The following is a 21,326-nucleotide window of genomic DNA, read 5'->3' on the forward strand; positions in this document are numbered from 1 at the left end:
CAATTAAGTCTGTTACATGATTGACTTAACTTTTGATGTGAACTCAGTAGGAATGCTTGTCCATTTTATTTAATTCAAATCACACATATGTAATTATCACGGCATTTGAAAAATTAAGTTAGCATGTGACCAGGCAAGAATTTATTAGTGGTATTTACAGTGGATAATGCTTCAAATGTTATACCAAATATACATTTTCATCTTTCCATCACCTAAGGTACAGATTATAGGCCTGCAGGCTTTCGTCTGAAATTCATGCTAAAGTGAAAAATGTAAAAGTATGTGATCTAAATGTCAGATTGCAACCCTGGGCCTGCAAAAGTGCCTTTAAATAAAATGAAATAACACAATTAAAGTGTAATTTTACTTCTCTTACACCAAGAATTGCATTTTTTTTTTTTAATCACACAAAACATGCAATCAGCTTTAGCCATGCCATTGTTTAAAATCTACGTCAAAGCAGAATATCTAGATTATGTAGGAAACTTTTTTCCTAACCGGCTGCAGTTTGCTTTGCAGCTTTACATTGAACTGTTCCCTCAGAATTTGATCTATCTCATCATCTGTTATGTCTCTCATATCTATGACATCAACACCTTCCTCAGGTTTGTAGGTGACCTCACAGTAGGTCCAGCCAATCAGGGCTTTGAATCCTGTGGGGGTTTGCAAAGAGCAGATGGACTTATTGGTGAACACTGACGCAGGGTCTGTTTGGAGTTTGTGGTTTGTCTCTAAGAAATGTTCAGGCCCGCGAGACTTCTGTGTGAAGCAGTAGATCTGATTTGTTTCATACCTGCTCACCAGATTCGATTTAGCAAATTCTGGATTGACAACCAGTGGTTTTCTAGCAGTCTTCTCCAGCACCCAGATGCCCCCTTTGTCTTGGAGACGAAACACCCCCGCTGCCTGATGCTGGTCTTTTCCAGAGATGAGTTCCAGGGGCTCCCAAATTTGGAATGACACCCCAAAACTCACATCTGTTATGTAAGCCTTTCCATCGATGATGACCTTGTTGATGAGATGACTTTCATCAGAGAGAAAGTCATTGAGGACACTGCTGAAAACTCTGGAGCCGAACATTGTTGTGTCGTAGCCCATCTCTCTGAGCACCCAGTTAAACAGAAAGTTGTTCTCGAGGCACCAACCTCCTCGGCTGCTCCTCACCACCTTATTGAAGATCACCTCCAGGTCCATGATAATCCTCTCACCACAGTGAATGCTGAGGTTCTCAAAGGGGATTGACAGGACGTGCAGCTTGTGGATCAACTTCAGTGTTTCCAGATCCGGCTTATCGTAGGAGCCGTGGAACCCAATTCTTCTGAAGTACTCCTCTAAATTCATCTTACCTGTAAAATGCAGGTTAATGCGTGAGTCTGTCAGGTTGCACAGTTACAATCAATTTTGCAAAGACATCTCAGCTTCTTTAGAGCTTAATGGAGTTTCTTTACTGTCATTGCACAGTGGACAATAAAATGTAGCAGCAATCCTGTCAGTCATTTACACAACTAGTTATTAAGATGATTATAAAATAGTAGTGATGCGCTTACTGATATTGCACTTTATTTAACATTTACAAAAACATAACGGCTTATAGTTGTGCAAAATGTACGTATGTATACTGAACCTGTAGACAATGTTAAAAATGTGTAGAAATTTTATAACAGAACTCTGCAGCTTTTCATGATCAAGTCTGATAGTGACATTTCAGGTGTTTCGTTGCATTCGGTCCAAATCAGCAAGTACGGTTTTATCATCGTCAATTATAACAAACAGTCACAAATGTCAGGAATGGTCAAATTCTAAATACATAAAGATTCTGAGTGTTTTTTTTCTCTTGTTCTTACCTTGTTTAGTAGTGTTAACTGTCAAAATGGTGTACTCTGAGGAGCCTGTCTGTGGAGGATGAAGGTAAAGACAGATGAGTCAACAGTTTCTTCCCGCAGAAGTCAAATCATGATGAGGTCGAGCTTATACAGCCAGTGAAACCTTACGTTAGTTGATAATTTACCTGACTTTGGGTCACACACACCCTTCTTCGGGTCACTATACTCAAAGGTTTTGGAGCGATAGATTTATTCAGTGTACAAGCAGTAGCTAATGATAGTGAGTGATTGGCACTGAGCCTTGGATTTATCTCGCTGTATTGCACACATTACACTCAGTTCATGGACTTTGTGCCTCAGTTCTTGTTGTTTAGCTACACTGTATTTCAGTATCTATCATCATCCCCACCTGTTGTCAAAATATCCACTGTTAGGCCAAACAGTTAGTTTGGCTTTTAAGTCATCTCAAGCTGACAGAATTTGACAGTCTATTTATTTTCTAGAGCTGCTCCTACAGTTGTTATCAGGGCTGTTATCATTCAATTCAATTCAATTTTATTTATATAGCGTCAATTACAGTCAAATTGTCTCAAGACGCTTTACAGAACCCATATGCCTGACCCCCAGAGCAAGGCTAAAGGTGACAGTGGCAAGGAAAACACCCTTTTAACAGGGAAAAAACCTTGAGCAGAACCCGGCTCTATATAGGGGGGACCCATCTGCCTGCTGGCTGATGGGTCATCATGAATGACCCATCATGAAGTTCATCATGAATGAACTTTGACATTCATCCACCATCTTCAGTCTAAATGGGCCACATAAGAACACAGTTAAAGTCCCCACTTGCCAAGAAATGAGAACTTAGCCCAACAATTATTTTCATTTGCTTTCCATCAAGTTAGATGGTCTCTTAAACTAACTGAAAACATTTTAAGATAGTTTAAACGCAGTGAACAGAGATGGACTTAGGCTCAAAGATAGGCTGAGAGCTGCCTGTGAGATATGTGGTTTCTAAAAGAAAAGCTCTTAATGACAGAAATACTGTCAAAGGTATATTTTCTGTGGGTTAGAGGTCGGTTTGAATGCCGGTGGTTGGAGATACTTAAGCTCTGCTCCCTTACAAATGAAAAAAGTGGTCATATCAACGTCATCATCATAGCAACAAGGAAACTCCATTCAGAAATTACAATGTTAATACTATCCATAAACTTTATTTTTTATACTTTTCAAAATCAAAGTCAGAAAGTACATGAGAGGAGAAAAAATAAAATGATAGAAAATAAAAATACTGCAACATAACTGAAAAACAGTTGAAAAGAAGCTGCATATAAGGAGTGAGATAGGCAAAGAAATACAATAACTACAATGTTAAACAAACAACAATAAGAGTTAAATGAATACCTTTATATCAGATTGTTTTAAAAATGTGACTTAGATCAAATTTAGACTACAAGCACTGTGATATTTACAGGTTTAAAATATGTGTTTTAAAGAAATTTAAATTAGGACAATTTAACAGGAAAGTAAGTTCATCATAACAGGACTCAAACAGAAGCTGTCCACACAAATTATGCAGTCAGATGAACATTATAGCTTAGGATATAGGACAATAAAAATTACATTTAACTTTACTTATCTATACTTTGGAGTTTTACTTTTACAAAATATGGCCAAGTTCAAATATTGCAAAGTAAAGATGATCATAATTAGATAATCGCACATAAAATAATAGTACAGGTAAGCCTATAGGGTTCAAATATGTTTATATTTTAAGGCAGTTCAAAATCAACTTTATACTAAAAGTGGCAATTAAGTCTGTTACATGATTGACTTAACTTTTGATGTGAACTCAGTAGGAATGCTTGTCCATTTTATTTAATTCAAATCACACATATGTAATTATCACGGCATTTGAAAAATTAAGTTAGCATGTGACCAGGCAAGAATTTATTAGTGGTATTTACAGTGGATAATGCTTCAAATATTATACCAAATATACATTTTCATCTTTCCATCACCTAAGGTACAGATTATAGGCCTGCAGGCTTTCGTCTGAAATTCATACTAAAGTGAAAAATGTAAAAGTATGTGATCTAAATGTCAGATTGCAACCCTGGGCCTGCAAAAGTGCCTTTAAATAAAATGAAATAACACAATTAAAGTGTAATTTTACTTCTCTTACACCAAGAATTGCATTTTTTTTTTTAATCACACAAAACATGCAATCAGCTTTAGCCATGCCATTGTTTAAAATCTACATCAAAGCAGAATATCTAGATTGTGTAGGAAACTTTTTTGTTAATGGGCTGCAGTTTGCTTTGCAGCTTTATATTGAACTGTTCTCTCACAATTTGATCTATCTCATCATCTGTAACGTCCCTCATATCTATGACATCAACACCTTCCTCAGGTTTGTAGGTGACCTCACAGTAGGTCCAGCCAATCAGGGCTTTGAATCCTGTGGGGGTTTGCAAAGAGCAGATGGACTTATTGGTGAACAGTATCGCAGGGTCTGTTTGGAGTTTGTGGTTTGTCTCTAAGAAATGTTCAGGCCCGCGAGACTTCTGTGTGAAGCAGTAGATCTGCTTTGTTTCATACCTGCTCACCAGATTCGATTTAGCAAACTCTGGATTGACAACCAGTGGTTTTCTAGCAGTCTTCTCCAGCACCCAGATGTCCCCTTTGTCTTGGAGACGAAACACCCCCGCTGCCTGATGCTGGTCTTTTCCAGAGATGAGTTCCAGGGGCTCCCAAATTTGGAATGACACCCCAAAACTCACATCTGTTATGTAAGCCTTTCCATCGATGATGACCTTGTTGATGAGATGACTTTCATCAGAGAGAAAGTCATTGAGGACACTGCTGAAAACTCTGGAGCCGAACATTGTTGTGTCGTAGCCCATCTCTCTGAGCACCCAGTTAAACAGAAAGTTGTTCTCGAGGCACCAACCTCCTCGGCTGCTCCTCACCACCTTATTGAAGATCACCTCCAGGTCCATGATGATCCTCTCACCACAGTGAATGCTGAGGTTCTCAAAGGGGATTGACAAGACGTGCAGCTTGTGGATCAACTTCAGTGTTTCCAGATCCGGCTTATTGTAGGAGCCGTGGAACCCAATTCTTCTGAAGTACTCCTCTAAATTCATCTTGCCTGTAAAATGCAGGTTAATGCGTGAGTCTGTCAGGTTGCACAGTTACAATCAATTTTGCAAAGACATCTCAGCTTCTTTAGAGCTTAATGGAGTTTCTTTACTGTCATTGCACAGTGGACAATAAAATGTAGCAGCAATCCTGTCGGTCATTTACACAACTAGTTATTAAGATGATTATAAAATAGTAGTGATGCACTTGCTGATATTGCACTTTATTTAACATTTACAAAAACATAACGGCTTATAGTTGTGCAAAATGTACGTACAAAATATATAGTTGTATATAAACATAAGTACATGTTCAATATGTAGATACAAAGTGTATATAGTAGACGATGTTAAAAATGTGTAGAAATTTTATAACAGAACTCTGCAGCTTTTCATGATCAAGTCTGATAGTGACATTTCAGGTGTTTCGTTGCATTCGGTCCAAATCAGCAAGTACGGTTTTATTATCGTCAATCATAACAAACAGTCACAAATGTCAGGAATGGTCAAATTCTAAATACATAAAACTTCTGAGTGTTTTTTTTTCTCTTGTTCTTACCTTGTTTAGTAGTGTTAACTGTCAAAATGGTGTACTCTGAGGAGCCTTTCTGTAGAGGACGAAGGTAAAGAGAGATGAGTCAACAGTTTCTTCCCGGAGAAGTCAAATTATAACGAGGTCGAGCTTATACAGCCAGTGAAACTTAAGGTTAGTTGATAATTTACCTGACTTTGAGTCACATACACTCTTCTTCGGGTCACTATACTCAAAGGTTTTGGAGCGATAGATTTATTCAGTGTACAAGCAGTAGCTAATGATAGTGAGTGATAGTGAGTGATTGGTGCTGAACTTTGCATTTATCTCGCTGTATTGCACACATTACACTCAGTTCATGGACTTTGTGCCTCAGTTCTTGTTGTTTAGCTACACTGTATTTCAGTATCTATCATCATCCCCACCTGTTGTCAAAATATCCACTGTTAGGCCAAACAGTTAGTTTCGCTTTTAAGGCATCTCAAGCTGACAGAATTTGACAGTCTGTTTCTTTTCTAGAGCTGCTCCTACAGTTGTTATCAGAGCTGTTATCATGAATGAACTTTGACATTCATCCACCATCTTCAGTCTAAATGGGCCACAGATCGCTACAGGACTCTTAAGAACACAGTTAAAGTCCCCACTTGCCAAGAAATGAGAACTTAGCCCAACAATTATTTTCATTTGCTTTCCATCAAGTTAGATGGTCTCTTAAACTAATTGAAAACATTTTAAGATAGTTTAAACGCAGTGAACAGAGATGGACTTAGGCTCAAAGATAGGCTGAGAGCTGCCTGTGAGATATGTGGTTTCTAAAAGAAAAGCTCTTAATGACAGAAATACTGTCAAAGGTATATTTTCTGTGGGTTAGAGGTTGGTTTGAATGCCGGTGGTTGGAGATACTTATGCTCTGCTCCCTTACAAATGAAAAAAGTGGTCATATCAACGTCATCATCATAGCAACAAGGAAACTCCATTCAGAAATTACAATGTTAATACTATCCATAAACTTTATTTTTTATACTTTTCAAAATCAAAGTTAGAAAGTACATGAGAGGAGAAAAAATAAAATGATAGAAAATAAAAATACTGCAACATAACTGAAAAACAGTTGAAAAGAAGCTGCATATAAGGAGTGAGATAGGCAAAGAAATACAATAACTACAATGTTAAACAAACAACAATAAGAGTTAAATGAATACCTTTATATCAGATTGTTTTAAAAATGTGACTTAGATCAAATTTAGACTACAAACACTGTGATATTTACATGTTTAAAATATGTGTTTTAAAGAAATTTAAATTAGGACAATTTAACAGGAAAGTAAGTTCATCATAACAGGACTCAAACAGAAGCTGTCCACACAAATTATGCAGTCAGATGAACATTATAGCTTAGGATATAGGACAAAGAACTGCCTTTGTGGAGGTAGAAATGCTGCCCTCTTCTGTATCGTGAGGAATGGAGTGATCATGTGATACACAAATCTACTTGTTTAAATAAAAATACATAAATAAAGAGTAAATTGCCTTTTATATAGGCATAACAAGAATATATAAGTGAATAGATAGAATACACATGAGACTTTCAAACAACAAATCACAGTGTTGGATTGCTCAGACATTTTAGTAATAACATTACTATACTTGGATCATCAGTTGGTCTGTTTTAGTGTTTATACGCTTGGTATATTAAGACAGGCTTCAATCCAAAACTGTGGTGCATGAGGGTTTTTTAGAGTGTGTAAAATGATTTGTTGCACACAAGCTTTAGTTTGTTTGGGAGCTTTACATTGAACTGTTCCCTCAGAATTTGCTCTATCTCATCATCTGTTATGTCCCTCATATCTAAGACATCAACACCTTCCTCAGGTTTGTAGGTGACCTCACAGTAGGTCCAGCCAATCAGGGCTTTGAATCCTGTGGGGGTTTGCAAAGAGCAGATGGACCTATTAGTGAACAGTGATGCAGGGTCTGTCTGGAGTTTGTGGCTGTTATCAAGGAAATGTTCGGTCTCACGAGGCTCCAATGTGAAGCAGTAGATCTGCTTTGTTTCCTTCCTGTTCACTAGACTTGATTTAGCAAATTCTGGATTGACAACCAGTGGTTTTCTAGCAGTCTTCTCCAGCACCCAGATGTCTCCTTTGTCTAAAAGACGAAACACCCCTGCTGCCTGATGCTGGTCTTTTCCAGAGATGAGCTCCAGAGGTTCCCGTACTTGTGATGACACCCCAAAACTTACATCTGTTATGTAAGGCTTCCCATCGATGATGACCTTGTTGACCAAGTGAGAGTCGAGGGGCCCAAAGTCATTGAGGATACTGTTAAACACTCTGGAGCTCAGTGTTGTTGTGTCGTAGCCCATTTCTCTGAGAACCCAACCAAACAGAAAGTTGTTCTCGAGGCACCAACCTCCTCGGCTGGTCCTCACCACCTTATTGAAGATCACCTCCAGGTCCATGATGATCTTCTCCCCACAGTGAATGCTGAGGTTCTCAAAGGGGATCGACAAGATGTGCAGCTTGTGGATCAACTTCAGTGTTTCCAGATCCGGCTTATCGTAGGAGCCGTGGAACCCAATTCTTCTGAAGTACTCCTCTAAATTCATCTTACCTAAAAAGTGCAGGTTAATGCATTATATGACACCATTATCTAATAAACCACACATAAGCCACTCTGTACCGGGCTTTGCAAAATTCTGTTACACTTGTTGAGACATTCACGAAAATGAACACAAAGATTTTTTGGTGCAATAAGATAAAACTTTTAGGTGGCCACATTTCTGATTAATATTATCATTAACACATATATTGAAATATTTGGAAAATAAAAAATTATCTTATTGCACCAAAAAATCTCTGTGTTCATTTTGCTTGCATTTTGCAAGCGTAACAGAACTTTTGCAAAGCTCGGTATGTCCAGCCCCGCTATCAGATACTAAGCTACACTTTTTTTTGCAGAGTCATTTCAACTGTCTCAAAGGGTGAACTTTTTCTAACACGAACAAAACATAGGTTTCTATTAATTGCTCGTTTCCAACAATGACAATTTGTCGTATTTAAATCTAAAAATGCATGTTTGCTTATCTAGCAGTGCGCAACCCCACAGCAGCTTTTCGTGGGAGGCTTTGTTTTCCCCCATGAAAGCTGAACGCTGAAAAAAACACTAAAGAGGGTCAACACCCATGTTAAACCATAGACATATACATGTGTATATGTCTATGGTTTAGCATGTCTATGTTTATACATGTGTTGTATATGTCTATGTGTTAAACACATGAGTTAAACACTTAGTTTTGTCACTGTAAAGCTACAAACAGCAGTTACAGAGATCGACCACTACTGCTTCAAAAACACATGTAGCTACAACTCAGACTGTTAGCACTGCTGGCAGCGCTTTGTTCTGCAGGTTATTGGTCTCTTAATCATTGATCCCACTTTAAAAACCTGGCAGATAAAAACTAAAAAAAAAACAAAACTCTCACCTTTAGACTGTGATGTAACCTGCAGCTTGGCGTAGTTGCTGTTGTACTTCAGCACTGCACTTTGCACACGTCACTTTGCATTTTGCACACGTCACCGCTAGAGGCACCATCAACCTGCCATTTACTGAATCCTTTTATTTTGTTAAAATGTCACATTCATAGTTTCGTTAAACCCACAGATTAAATTATATAATATAGCAAAAATTGAGTAAAAGCAGCTTCATCAAGGAGCGTTTGTATCTATAATTTATACATCAAATAGTCAAAGATGAGTTGTAGTCATTAAATCAGGCACTAGATTATATATAAGAAAAACAATTAGATACAACTTTATTACTCCCCGAAGTTCTTGTGCCAGATATTGCTCAGAAGAAAGAAAAAAACCCCCAGCATAACATGAAAATAAATGCAGTGCCTAATAGAGTAGCATTAACATACAAGTGCTATACATTATTGACGTCAAAATAAGCAAGCTCAAATAACACTGGAAAAAAAGCAAGCAACGCAAGAAGTGATACTGAAGTTAAAACAAAATCATCATGATAATTCCATATTACACATTGTGATGAACTATTTCACAGTATAAAAATAGTCAAGATAAATGTCTGAGTATGTATGAGTATGACTGACTTAACCAGTTTACACAAGTTTGAATATTGCATGTAATTTTCTGACAGCTTTGCATATTAAGGATGAAAAGTTCAGAAAACTATATATGATTCTACATTACCAGACTAAATTACAAATGAAAGCTGAACATTACAGTGTTCATAACTATGGAAATTAATTTAAAAATTTCTTTTTTTAAAATATCTAAGACCTTTTGGCCTTATTAATTACATGTCTTAACCTAACTAATTACATAGCGTCAAAGCCTTACAGCATGTGTCATACACACACACACACACACACACACACACACACACATATATATATATATATATACATATCCAATGATAAAGGCTGCACAGCACAGTGCATACGACAGCCTCTTTCTGTCAAAAACTGACAAAAACATACAACCATCTTAGGTTTTTATTACTCTATTTAGTAATATGTATTGCTTATTTGATGATATGATTAAATTACAACACTACACTGCAATCTACATATTTTAAACTACAACAAAAATTATTTTTATTCTGAAAGTACAAGTCATCGCTATTTCACAATTGGAACTTTCAGAATAAAAGCAGAACAATTCAGAATAATGGATGTTGCGGCTATTTTTTTTTTTTTACAAAAGACACGTAACATTATGTGCTTTTTTCCACAATATTCAACTTAGATTTTTACATCTTGGGTCAGCTTTCAATAAAAATCAGTTTCCAATCAGTCGTTTTTATGTACTTTGAAGGTTACTTCTCCGTGTTTCCTGTGTCATTCAGTGTGTAAATATCGTAACTAAACGCGCAGCACCGAGCTAGGAAGTACACGGTAGTTTCTGTACTAGGGCTGAAGTAGAGTCACATGTGAGTGATATTCTACCAAACATTTCACTAATATCCTCTCGGCTTTTGTTGAGGTTGGTCATAAATGAGCTGTGACAGTGTACAGTGCAGATTTTGTGTTATTTAGTGTCCTAACTTGTAGCACACTGATGCTACTTTGGTGCACAGTTTGCAGCATGACATGTTTTCATCAGGTGGACTGTAGTTCATTGGAAGACATTTGTGGTTCATATAGAGATTAAAGTTGTAATCAGCTGGTTGTAAAAAAGCTTAAATAGCTCAAATACAAGTAAACAAGGTCGGTGAATTAAAACTGTGCACTTTAACTTAGGTTTGGTAACCAAGCGCCATTTGTAGGAAATTCTCTTCCTATATTTTGCTATTTTAGTTATTTGTTTTTATTGCATTCATGGTGTTGCTCTTTTGTTTCCCAGCTACAAATTATTGTTCCTAATTTTTTACATTTTCTTTGTTCTTATAACTCACAGATTTGCCTTCCTGCAATGGAAAATAAACGCTCCGACACGTTCTTAATAACCGGGGGATGTGGCTATTTCGGCTACCGGTAAGAACGATTTAATACTGTTTATTACTTACGAAAATTATTATATTTAAAGTCAGTAAACCTTAATTCACTTTCTGTTATCTTGTGCAACTAGGCGTCATTTCCACAAGGTGGCGCCATTGTTTCAGTTATCAGATTGGATCTTTGACCTACACAGCAAATATATGGAGCTGAATGTATATGCATCTAGTTCTTGTATGTTTTAAGTGATTCTGTTTGAATAGAGGACGTGTTTTGAGTTTCATGCAGACAGTATTTAATATCTAGCGTTTATCTGCAGCCTGGCTACCTCCCTACATCAAAAAGGAGCCAAGATCATTCTGTTCGACATCGTCCCTCCAAGCCGACACGTGCCAGAAGACATTGTGTTTGTGCAGGGGGATATACGTGAATATGCCCAGGTTGAGAAGGCCGTCGCTGGTGTGGACTGTGTATTCCACATCGCCTCCTATGGCATGTCGGGTAGGGAGCAGCTGAACCGGCATCTGATAGAGGCGGTTAATGTTCAAGGCACACAGAACGTCCTGAAGGCTTGTGCTGAGCTCGGAGTGTCCAGGCTGGTTTACACCAGCACCTTCAACGTGGTGTTTGGAGGCCAAGTGATAGAGAACGGGGATGAAAGCCTCCCTTATCTACCTCTCCATCTTCACCCAGACCACTACTCCAGAACCAAGTCTCTGGCTGAGATGGCTGTGCTGAAAGCTAACGGCACAGCTCTGGAGGACGGCTCTGGGAGGCTGAGGACCTGCGCCCTGCGTCCTGCAGGTATCTATGGACCTGGAGAACAGAGGCACCTGCCCCGGATAGTCGGCTACTTAGAGAAGGGGATCTTCAGGTTTGTTTATGGTAAACCCTGCAACCTGGTGGAGTTTGTCCATGTGGACAACCTGGTGTCTGCACATGAGCTGGCTGCAGAAGCTCTGACCCAGGAGAAGCAGCACCGCTCTGCTGGCCAGGCCTACTTCATCTCAGACGGCAGGCCGGTCAACAATTTTGAATTCTTCCGACCTCTAGTCGAGGGTTTGGGCTATCCTTTCCCCAAGCTGCGCCTTCCTATCTCTCTTATTTACTTTTTTGCCTTCCTCACAGAAATGATTCACCACCTCGTCGGGCCCTTTTATAACTTCCAGCCTCTGCTCACACGTACAGAGGTGTATAAAACTGGTGTGACGCATTACTTCAGCATGGCCAAAGCGAAGGCCGAGCTCAGTTATGAGCCCCAGGAGTACAACCTGGATGAGGTTGTTCAGTGGTTCAGATGCAGAGGCCACGGCAGGAGATGTCAGGGCTCCGCCATTGGTCGACTGCTGCTCAACACCCTGTTTGTTTGTGCCTTTGTTGCTGTGGTGCTCTCTTTTCTTCCAGTCGTTGGAAGTTGATAAGCAAATAAAGCATAAATATCATTCTGATGTTTCCCAAAACATCCTCCATACTGTTTCAGGACTGGGCCATGAATAGCCTGTTTACATTTTATATCATATCATCACCTATTTGCACATTTAATTTGAATGCTCATTACTAACTGGTGCTTCAGACATGAAAAACAGCTGTTTATAGACCAGAACCCTGAAAGCAAACCGTTTCAGTATTTACAAATTTAATTTGTGAGGACTGTATCCTCTAATATGATCCAACGTGAAAGCTTGGATTTCAGATTCTGCTGTTATTTTCACTTTTAAAGGTTTTAAATGCTACCTCTTTGTTCAACACTGCTTTTAAGAGAAAACCTGCAAAGGGAAAGCAGTGATAAATGCTTAATATGATCCAGTGTCTTAATACTGTTTTTATGGAACTGAATAAAACCTGACAAGTCAAATATGCATTGTGGGTTTTGATTTTGTTAAGTTATTAAGTTCTGGATATACAGAAACTAGAAATAAAAAGTCATTAAAAATAAATAAATTGTTGAATAAGAGCTTATGATATTAATGGAGATAAACAAAGCTAACCTTGACCTCCATTTGTATTCACAGCAGACCATTATTTTTCCACTGCTTTTCATTTGGTTTCTGACTCAAAGGCTGCACTTTGTATTCAGCTTAGTTCTACATAGAAACCAATACATTTCCCTGCAGTCCATTGTAGTTAATATTCCTAGGAGGAGGCAGTGATAATTGGACACAAACCTAAAATGCATCATATCTGTTTTATTTAGGGCCATCAGAGACTGTGTTGTTCTTTTGCATCAGACTTTCAAACGGTGGATAAAGTGGCGTTTTAAATGTCTTTGCCCTCCATAATTCCAGCCTGTGCAGTTTATTCCTGGTGTAAAAGGAGTCGGACCAGGTGAGGCGTGCTTTGTGTGGTATTTTAGTCTGCCTGGGATGAATGCAGACGTCCCCTTCTCTCTAAACTATTCTCTTCAGAGCCGGCTGCCCCTTGCTGAGTTGGTCGCAATCATTGTTTCTCTGCAGCATTAACCACATTCCAGAGAGGCGCAGCGCATCCTGTCTTCCTCCCCGCATTCCTTTTACGCAAACGAGTCCCCTGCGTAAAACGCGATTTTGTTCCCATTTTCGTCCGCCTGGCGAACTCACACCCTCATATAAAGGTTATCTGCGGTATATACGATTATCCGGACTACTTTGATTCTTCACACGGAGGCAGGAAGAGAAATCTAGAGGAAAAACCAGCAAGGGGAAATTCCTCCGCGCAGCGCGCCATTGACTGTAAAGATCTTTCAACTTAACAAAAACTGAAGTTGACAAACGTATCCCTGTCGGCTGAAACTGTGAGAAAGAGTTTGTTTTTTCGGCGGAGCGGGGAAAGCAGGAGCGAACGATGCGGCTCTCGGTGCAGCTTTCTGGGTCCGTCGGTCGTTTTGTGTAAATGAGCGACGGCTGTTCGGCGGCGTTTTGTTTTGATTTCCATGTGAAATGCAATTAGAGCTCCGTGGTGCTCGCTAGTTTGCTCTCGGAGCGGAGCACACTCTCAACTTGTTTCTCACCTCGGGAGCACAACATGGAGCACTACCAGGAAGATTTGGGACTCCGGGCCACTAAACTGATGGAGGATCTTTCCCTGTACGATGCCTACAAAGACGGGATGTACAGCGCCAGGAGAGACTTGGTGATTAACCCCGATTTAGACTTTTCGGCTCCGGCAGTGGCGGAGCACAAAACTAAGCCGATGAATGGTACCTCTGTGCTCCACCAGCAGCATCACACTGTGGAGAATTTCACTGCGGGGAATAAAGTGTACAACGCGGCTCCGGTGCGCCCCGTCAACTGCAACCGGACCGTTCCGGTGGATTTCTGCGCCCCTCAGAGAGACGCGGTGTACAGTGAGGAGGGCTGCTGCACCAAATCCGAGGTGGCGCTGCCCTGCTACACGGGCGCGTCCGAACGGCACCGGAGGTACTCTCTGGAGGTGCAGGGCCACAGGTACAGCACCGGATCCACCTTCGACGGCGTGCCGCTCAACAAGCCGGTGGCTCTGCCCAGCAACAGGTGCAACAGCGTCTGCATCACAAGCAGCCACGACGGGAGATACAATGCCACCAGCCCCAGGTCCAGCCTGGCGTCCTCTCTGTCCTCCCAGGAGCAGAGCAAGCATGCCAGCCCCAGGTCCAGCATCAGCAGCCCGCGTACCAGTCTGGTGGTACCGGGGCAGGACAGGTACACGAGCCCCAGGTCTAGTTTGGTTCACTGTGAAGGCAGCAGTGTCCTCAGTCCCAGATCCAGCTATGCAAGCACCGCCAGCGACACCAGTAAACACTCTAGCCCCCGGGCCAGCCTCAACAGCTGCGACTGCTGCAGCAAACCCAGCAGCAACCGCACCAGCGGCATCAGCATGGGCTACGACCAGAGGCACACCAGTCCCAGGTCCAGCACGGCCAGCCAGTACTCGTTCACCACCAGCCCTCGATCCAGCTACTCAGACTCCCGGTACGGGCCCGTGGTCAACCACGACCTGGAGGGGGCCATCCTGCACGCAGCGCCGCTGGCCAGCCCCCGCTCCAGCATCTGCAGCCAGGACGGGAGCGCACGACCGGGGACCAGCGCCAACTGCGTGGTCAGTCCGCGGTCCAGCATCTCCAGTCACAGCTCCAGAAGTTCCCGCAGCTCCCGGGGGTCTATGAGCACCTACCCGGACCTGCAGCTGCCCTCACCCCGGTCGTCCATGCTGGGCAGCAGCCTACACGAGGACACGCTGTTGCAGGAGTTTGGAGACTCCAACGGGATCCAGACTCGCCTCCATCTCCAGGGGCTGTCTGCGGTGCCCGAACCCCAGCAGCAGGCAGCACAGACGGCAGGGACAGCGGAGATAACCGTGGGGTCACCATCGTCGTTCAGTTATGGGATGTCTTCTAAAACGGCCTCTTCAAGCCAGAGGTTTAAGCTTCCTTACCAGGTGACCCCCAGCCGGGAGAGCGGGCCGAGCCAGGCTGAGAAAAGGCTGGAGGCGCTCACCTTGGAGCTGGAAAAGGAGTTAGAGATGCACATGAAAAAGGAATACTTTGGTAGGTTTGTTTTTACATACACATGAGGGTGTTTAATACACTTGCTGCTACAGATGAGAGGAACACAATGAGAACATTCAGACATAAATCAAAAATACTGTCATTTGCCCATAACTCCCTTTTAGCCATTATTAGCTATCTACATTACAACCCCCCTTTATCAGTGCTGTGTTTTGTGTTGGATGGGAATTTGGTTCTGTAGAACCTGAGAGTTTAAAATGTCAATATTTCATGTAACAGCTAAAAAAGTATTGCACATTTTGGCCACTGAAGGACTTCCTTTAAGTCTGAGTTTCCAAGTTTGAGATTCTGACTTGTTCTGTGAGGGTCTGATTGATTTGGTCTCAGCAGTCTGTCAAAGCAGCGTGTTGCCTGGAAAGTTTCACCTCAGGTGTGTGTGAGGAAACGATGCTCCAATCCAGACTCCCTCCTCTGCACTGTCTTTAAACTCTTCACAGGCATCTGGAAGAGCCCTGCAGCTTCCATTTCACAGATAAACAAGCAGTGAAGGATTTAATCTTGTGCAGAATGGGTTTAAATCCAAAACAGTAGAGTCAGGCCTCCGATTATTGTTTTAGTTTCTTCATCTGGATACAAATTCTTCTCCATGGCAACAATTGAGCAGTAATGTTTTCCGATAGTAATAACTATCAGGAGATATCATTTGTAATTTTCATTGTGTTACAACGCAGACAACTTCATACTGACTCTGCATCTCAGAAAGCTAGTTGACACAGTGTTTTTCTGTGCAGGCAGGTTTATTTATAGGTTTATCATCTCGTCAAGGTCTGCTTGCGACCTGCTAATGCTGCATCACCACCAGCAGGTCCCTCTCTGGCAGATAAGAGTGGCTTTGCGGGGCAATACTAATTTCTGTCTTGGCAGAGCTAACATTTGCAGAGCGCGGCACGTCGCTGAATGGAACCTTCTGTTCTGCCAGAGCAGACACTCTTCGGTCATTCAGAGCAGTGTGGTCTGGGTTTGTGGAAATGCAGCACAGATTGTGGTCAAGTGTGCTGTGAGGGACATGAGCATCCCAAACTGAAAATGTTTGCCTTCACAGCATGGGAGAGGCATGTTTGGAGTGAAAACACTGAATATCTCTTGCTATTTATGGTTTTTGAGATCATTTTTGTTACCTGATTTGGACATTTTTCGCATTGTTGTGAGACTTTGCCACTAAAACGTTTGGTTCACCAGCCACAGAGAGCCTGATGAGGAAGTTGCTGTCTACCTTTTGAATTAGCAGCCAGACAAATGGCTGCAGCCACAGAACAGTGGCTTGTTTTATAGCCAGTGCATTGCTCAGAGTGAGCCTGAGACAGCTGTTGATTTGTTCCAGAGGAGCAGGTGAAAGAGGAAGGACGACGGACAGCGGCGAGAATACGGCGAGGAGGCAGAAATAGATAGAGATGGAGAAAGAAAGGAAAGGGAGGGAGAGGGAAGAATGCAGTCAGACGCTCCTCACGCCGAGCCCAATAGAGACAGCCCTGTTTCCGTAGCGACAGTGGAGAAATTGATCGCCGGGGCTTTTTTTGGGGGGGCCCAGAAATGCCTGCCAGTGTCCCACAGTGGCCGCTCTGCGCTGCCGGCCGGCCCTTGTGTGGCCTCTGTTTGTTGTGGTGGCAAAGGAGCTGTGAATCAACAGCTGGCCCGATACAAGCTCGCAATTGAAGCAGCAGACTGAGGCCCACCCCAGCCCTCCACCTCCTCTCCCCTCCTCCACCACCACCCCGCCCTGACTCCCCCCGCGAAGCCCTTCATTAACCAGCCGGTGGGGAGTCGGGCAACACCAGACACTTGGCACACGATCTTGGCTGGCGGGCCAGACATAGTTGGTGGGGGTCAAGTCTGATCACCTGCCCAGAATTATAATGGCAGTAGTCATGCACATGCCTGACACACACATGCTGACTTGTGGACAACAGCACACTGTGTGTTTGCTGTACAACACTCTCCCTTTGACTCTGTATATATGGTGCAGAACACTGCAGCTGACATTAGATTAGATGTACATGTTCTTTAAGTTTCAGGCCCATGCTCTCCCCTGATGTGTGAAATAGTCTCATCTGTCTTTTAAGTGAAGACCACCATCTAGACATTTCCTACTGTTGCATATTGAAGATTTGTGAAGTGTTAAACTGTTAAAGCAAATCCACCTCCAGGACCAAAATACTGTAATTATGGCTACAACAAGCTAGGACATCCATAATGCATCTGTGCAGTCAGGCTTAAAGTTCCAATACTGAACCCATTTTAACAAATTCATGTGTGTCTCATATCTCTCCAGAAGTTGTGTTTTAAAGTTTCTGCTCCTTTTAAAGTTTCTGTTAATTTCACCATGTGTTTTATACCTCTGGTTCAGTCCTGTTCTAAACAGGCTGTTCAGTGACTGCAACTTTAAATGCTTTTTGGCTGCTGTGAACAACTTTGTTCTTTGTGCATCTCCTAGCACTGCAAAAGTTATTCAATTGCTGGCCAAATATTGAATTATCGCCCAACTATTTTGATAAGTGAATAATCAGTTTCAATAATTTCAAAGATCCTCTGAATGCTTGGGTTGTGGACAAAACAGGACAGTTGAATACGACATCTCCGACTTTTGCCAGCACTGACTGACTTTTCTACCATTTCCTGACATTTTGCAGACTGAACAAATTGACTAGTTGGGGAAAATAACCAACAGAGTAATTGACACTGGAAATATTAGTTGCGGTCTAGTTTCTACAGCAAACATTAGATGGTATCAATCGGAGGGATGCAGCAGGAGGGATGCTCTGCTGTAATAATGGAGGCAGGATAAAGTAACCATGCAACAATATACTGTTCAACTTCTTCTTGCGATACAATGTCGATACACTGGCAACAAATTTTGCTGTTTTTATTAAAACATGCTGGCACTGTAAACAGACTCCTATGACCAGTTTGACTTAGAATCACTACTTTATACAAACTTGAGATGATGCTTATCAAGTGAACAATGGTGAACAGTAAGTCAGGTGGAGAAAAAGAAACTCACAGGCTGAATAAAGAAGTATGTAATTCATCTTTGTTGCCTTTTTAAAGGCATTTCTTTCGCCTTCAGTTGCTCAGCATGAATCATTGGTGCTTGCCTCCCAAAGAACTGAGTATCTCAGAGTTGCTGTATTGTGATGCCGTTGTTATCGTGGGCAAAGTTTTGTGTATAGACTAAGACATGAATGACAGTGTGAGGCAAATAGTTTCTGTGATGAGCAATTAAGTTACGCGTAAATATGGCGTGTAAACAGCCCGGCCATCGTCTTTACCTTGTGTAAGTGCTGATTTTTTTTTTTTTGTCATTTTGACGTTACACTTATAAAATCAGCCGCAGCTTGGAAATGGATGTAAAGTGACTGTTGATGAAGTTGTAGTCTAAGTGGGCTGTGTTTCAGTCATTATTTCATACTCGTCCTGCTGGCTGACAACAGAAACCTAAAAATGTCTCCATTGGGAATTCGGCTGTGTTAAAATCCAGTATATGTGAGCACAGAGAGCAGGAGAGAAGCAAACATCAGGAAACGTGTAAACAGTGGCTGCGTTTAAATTCTGCGTAGGTATGACAGGAAGCATGAAAAGCAGCAGTAACCCTTTAGGTCCTTGTTTTTTGGTTTTCATTTTCTCTTACACTCATATCCTGTGCTTTTCTCGCGGCTGAAACACGTTGGAGTTAGCAGAAGACGCTCTAGAGAGGAAACAAACCCGGCGGGTTGTGAGGCAGCTGCTGATATTAGACTGGCTAACCTTGAAAAAGCAGGCAGTGAGGGGAAGGAGTCTAAAAATTTAAAGGTATTGACATTGAAACCAAATAGAATTCTTACTGTCTTCTAAAGCTAGGAGGCTAGTAAGTTGTGGACGCACTAAAGGAATGCTGTTTGTGAATTTACACCATGCAGTTTATGCAAAAAAACACAATGGAAATACATCTTCCCAATATGGGACCTATGAACTCTAAATCTGAGATGTTCCACTATGAACAAGCTTCTGATTGCTTTGTTCATTCCCAGTCTACACCAGGGCGCATGTGTTGTGTTGCTGTGTACCGCCCATCCTGTGTCCTTTACCGTTTTATTTTTAGAGTAGGTTCGAATTAGAATTTATTGCACTTTGTAACTGAATCATTCCTTTACGATGTGCAGAGATTTTAAAGTGTTTGGCAGCAGGTTTCAAGGTTTCACAAATTAAGAATTTGTCTCTGCTCATGCTTCAAATTTTGCCCTCCATTGGTTCGACTGAGATTTTTTCTTAGAAGCCACATATATGTTCAGAGATTGGATTGATTTTGTGCTTCAAGAAAGTCAAAGTCTCACCGAGTGGTCGTTAAAGTTTCATGAATCGGGCTGTGCAGGCCTTCTTACAACCCACAGCACGTTCCCTGTTGTTTTCAGTGATGATGGAGACATGTAGTCAGGTGTGATTATAAAATACTCCGAATACGTTCATATATTCTACTCGTATTAAATAATTACATCAGAATAGTTGGGCAGATTTTCTTTTCCTTGATTTTCCACATTCGATTACAGTGATTGATTTTTTTATTTTATTTTTTTGAAATTTTCTGTCTTTCTCGTAGAATTTAAGCCCACATTTGGCCTTCATCAGGACTGCCATCTAAAACCTGAACATAACCGCTTGATCTCAGAAACAGTGTTAATTGTTCAGAGGTGCAGGAATGCATGTACATCAAGTGATGGTTTTATTTTTAACCCCAGCGAACACGTTGCATCCTGTCCTCGCCAAATGGACACGTTGTGAAACGGGCACGAGAGATTCAGCATCCTGTTTTAAATGAGCGCTTCACAGTTTTCCCCGCTGTCCTGTAAAATAATAACCACATCCTCCTCACTCATGAGACCCTGTAGGATTTGCAGCGTATGTGGAAGTCCTGGCAAATCACACGAGCTGACATATGAAATCTCGAGAATCTTTCCAACACACGGTTTGCAAGTAGCTGCAGCATAGCAGAAACCAGAAGGGAATAAAGTAATGAAGGTAAATCAATGTTGCAGTATGAATAAATCATAGCTTTTCAGTTTAGCTGTTGGGTGGAGAGTCTAAGCCAAACGGCCAAGGCAGTAATTGCGCGGCCATGGATTGATTCTGTGGGAAAATAAATAAAAGTAAGACCTGAGAGAGACGTAGGAAAAGATGTTCAGATAATACAACCAGTTATAAAACAGCCACTCTTGTTATCATGAAGCTGGATAATTGTGCATAAAAATAGATACAGAGGGAGACGTGAGGCCTAGGAGGTAAAAAAAATACAACACACAGCCGTGCTATCTGGGTTCACACTTGTCTCTCCACCTCGGATGTTTCACTGAACATACATACACCGCTGCCGTATTTTTATCATTGTACCGGTCCACTAGCTGAGTAATGCAGAGAACCGGCGAGTTTGCTTATTGGCATTCAGACAGATGTGTAGTGAGTCAGTTTTGCCGCGTTGCTTCATGTGAAACCTTTTTTTTTTTTTTTAGTCCAGGCAACATAATGGGCAGAGTGTGGCGACAGGTGGCAGGAAAACAATACTGGCAGCAGAGAAATCAATATAGAGAGAATAATATTTACATCACACTGCAACACGAGTGAGGATGAGTCACCGAAAATCGATAGATATGAGAGTTTTTACAGCTGGCTTATCTTCAACTACACGTTTCATGTTGATGCAGGTCCTCGTGGTGTAATAGAAAGGGTTGACACTGTATTTACTCCACTTATATACAATTACCGCTGACATTCCTGTCTGTGAAGCACTCCGACAGCAAAAGGTGCCTGTCTGTGTTATTGAAATAGAAGATGCTCAGAGGCCCGAATCATGACAGAAACCTGGATCTTTTTGGTTTATCTG

At 41.5% G+C, this 21,326-nt stretch overlaps 5 protein-coding genes across 7 annotated transcripts in view; 2 read left to right on the forward strand and 3 right to left on the reverse strand.

The window, feature by feature from the left end:
- Nucleotides 1–128: 128 nt before the first annotated feature.
- On the reverse strand, nucleotides 129–2,053 carry LOC127531076 (arylamine N-acetyltransferase, pineal gland isozyme NAT-10-like). Its single transcript, XM_051939451.1, has 2 exons — nucleotides 1,845–2,053; nucleotides 129–1,346 (listed from the first exon to the last, which is right to left on the reverse strand). The coding sequence occupies exon 2, from the start codon at nucleotides 1,339–1,341 to the stop codon at nucleotides 469–471; it is 873 nt and encodes a 290-aa protein (XP_051795411.1). The 5' UTR covers nucleotides 1,342–1,346; nucleotides 1,845–2,053; the 3' UTR covers nucleotides 129–468.
- On the reverse strand, nucleotides 129–4,969 carry LOC110947078 (arylamine N-acetyltransferase, pineal gland isozyme NAT-10-like). 2 transcript variants are annotated; one of them, XR_007937950.1, is made up of 2 exons: nucleotides 3,842–4,969; nucleotides 129–212 (listed from the first exon to the last, which is right to left on the reverse strand). XR_007937950.1 is itself a non-coding variant. In XM_022188537.2 (1 exon), the coding sequence occupies exon 1, from the start codon at nucleotides 4,967–4,969 to the stop codon at nucleotides 4,097–4,099; it is 873 nt and encodes a 290-aa protein (XP_022044229.2). In that variant the 3' UTR covers nucleotides 3,007–4,096. The 2 variants fall into 2 exon arrangements, 1 of the variants encoding a protein (XP_022044229.2); XM_022188537.2 differs by lacking the exon at nucleotides 129–212 and having other exon boundaries at nucleotides 3,007–4,969.
- Nucleotides 4,970–6,479: 1,510 nt separating this feature from the next.
- On the reverse strand, nucleotides 6,480–9,084 carry LOC110950619 (arylamine N-acetyltransferase, pineal gland isozyme NAT-10-like). The gene is made up of 2 exons (XM_051939429.1): nucleotides 8,980–9,084; nucleotides 6,480–8,108 (listed from the first exon to the last, which is right to left on the reverse strand). Exon 2 carries the CDS (start codon nucleotides 8,101–8,103, stop codon nucleotides 7,231–7,233), a length of 873 nt encoding a protein of 290 aa, XP_051795389.1. The 5' UTR covers nucleotides 8,104–8,108; nucleotides 8,980–9,084; the 3' UTR covers nucleotides 6,480–7,230.
- Nucleotides 9,085–10,341: 1,257 nt separating this feature from the next.
- sdr42e1 (short chain dehydrogenase/reductase family 42E, member 1) lies at nucleotides 10,342–12,815 on the forward strand. 2 transcript variants are annotated; one of them, XM_022193721.2, is made up of 3 exons: nucleotides 10,342–10,451; nucleotides 10,919–10,995; nucleotides 11,276–12,815. In XM_022193721.2, exons 2-3 carry the CDS (start codon nucleotides 10,934–10,936, stop codon nucleotides 12,372–12,374), a joined length of 1,161 nt encoding a protein of 386 aa, XP_022049413.1. In that variant the 5' UTR covers nucleotides 10,342–10,451; nucleotides 10,919–10,933; the 3' UTR covers nucleotides 12,375–12,815. The 2 variants fall into 2 exon arrangements, with proteins under 2 accessions (XP_022049413.1, XP_022049496.1); XM_022193804.2 differs by having other exon boundaries at nucleotides 10,394–10,504.
- Nucleotides 12,816–13,245: 430 nt separating this feature from the next.
- wtip (WT1 interacting protein) overlaps nucleotides 13,246–21,326 on the forward strand; it is a 41,870-nt gene continuing 33,789 nt past the window's right edge. Inside the window, 1 exon segment of the mRNA XM_022193475.2 lies at nucleotides 13,246–15,457. Coding sequence (XP_022049167.2) covers nucleotides 13,957–15,457 — 1,501 coding nt within the window. The 5' untranslated portion in view covers nucleotides 13,246–13,956.

The sequence above is a fragment of the Acanthochromis polyacanthus genome, chromosome 2 (genome assembly GCF_021347895.1).
Source record: "Acanthochromis polyacanthus isolate Apoly-LR-REF ecotype Palm Island chromosome 2, KAUST_Apoly_ChrSc, whole genome shotgun sequence".
Lineage (NCBI taxonomy): Eukaryota > Metazoa > Chordata > Actinopteri > Pomacentridae > Acanthochromis > Acanthochromis polyacanthus.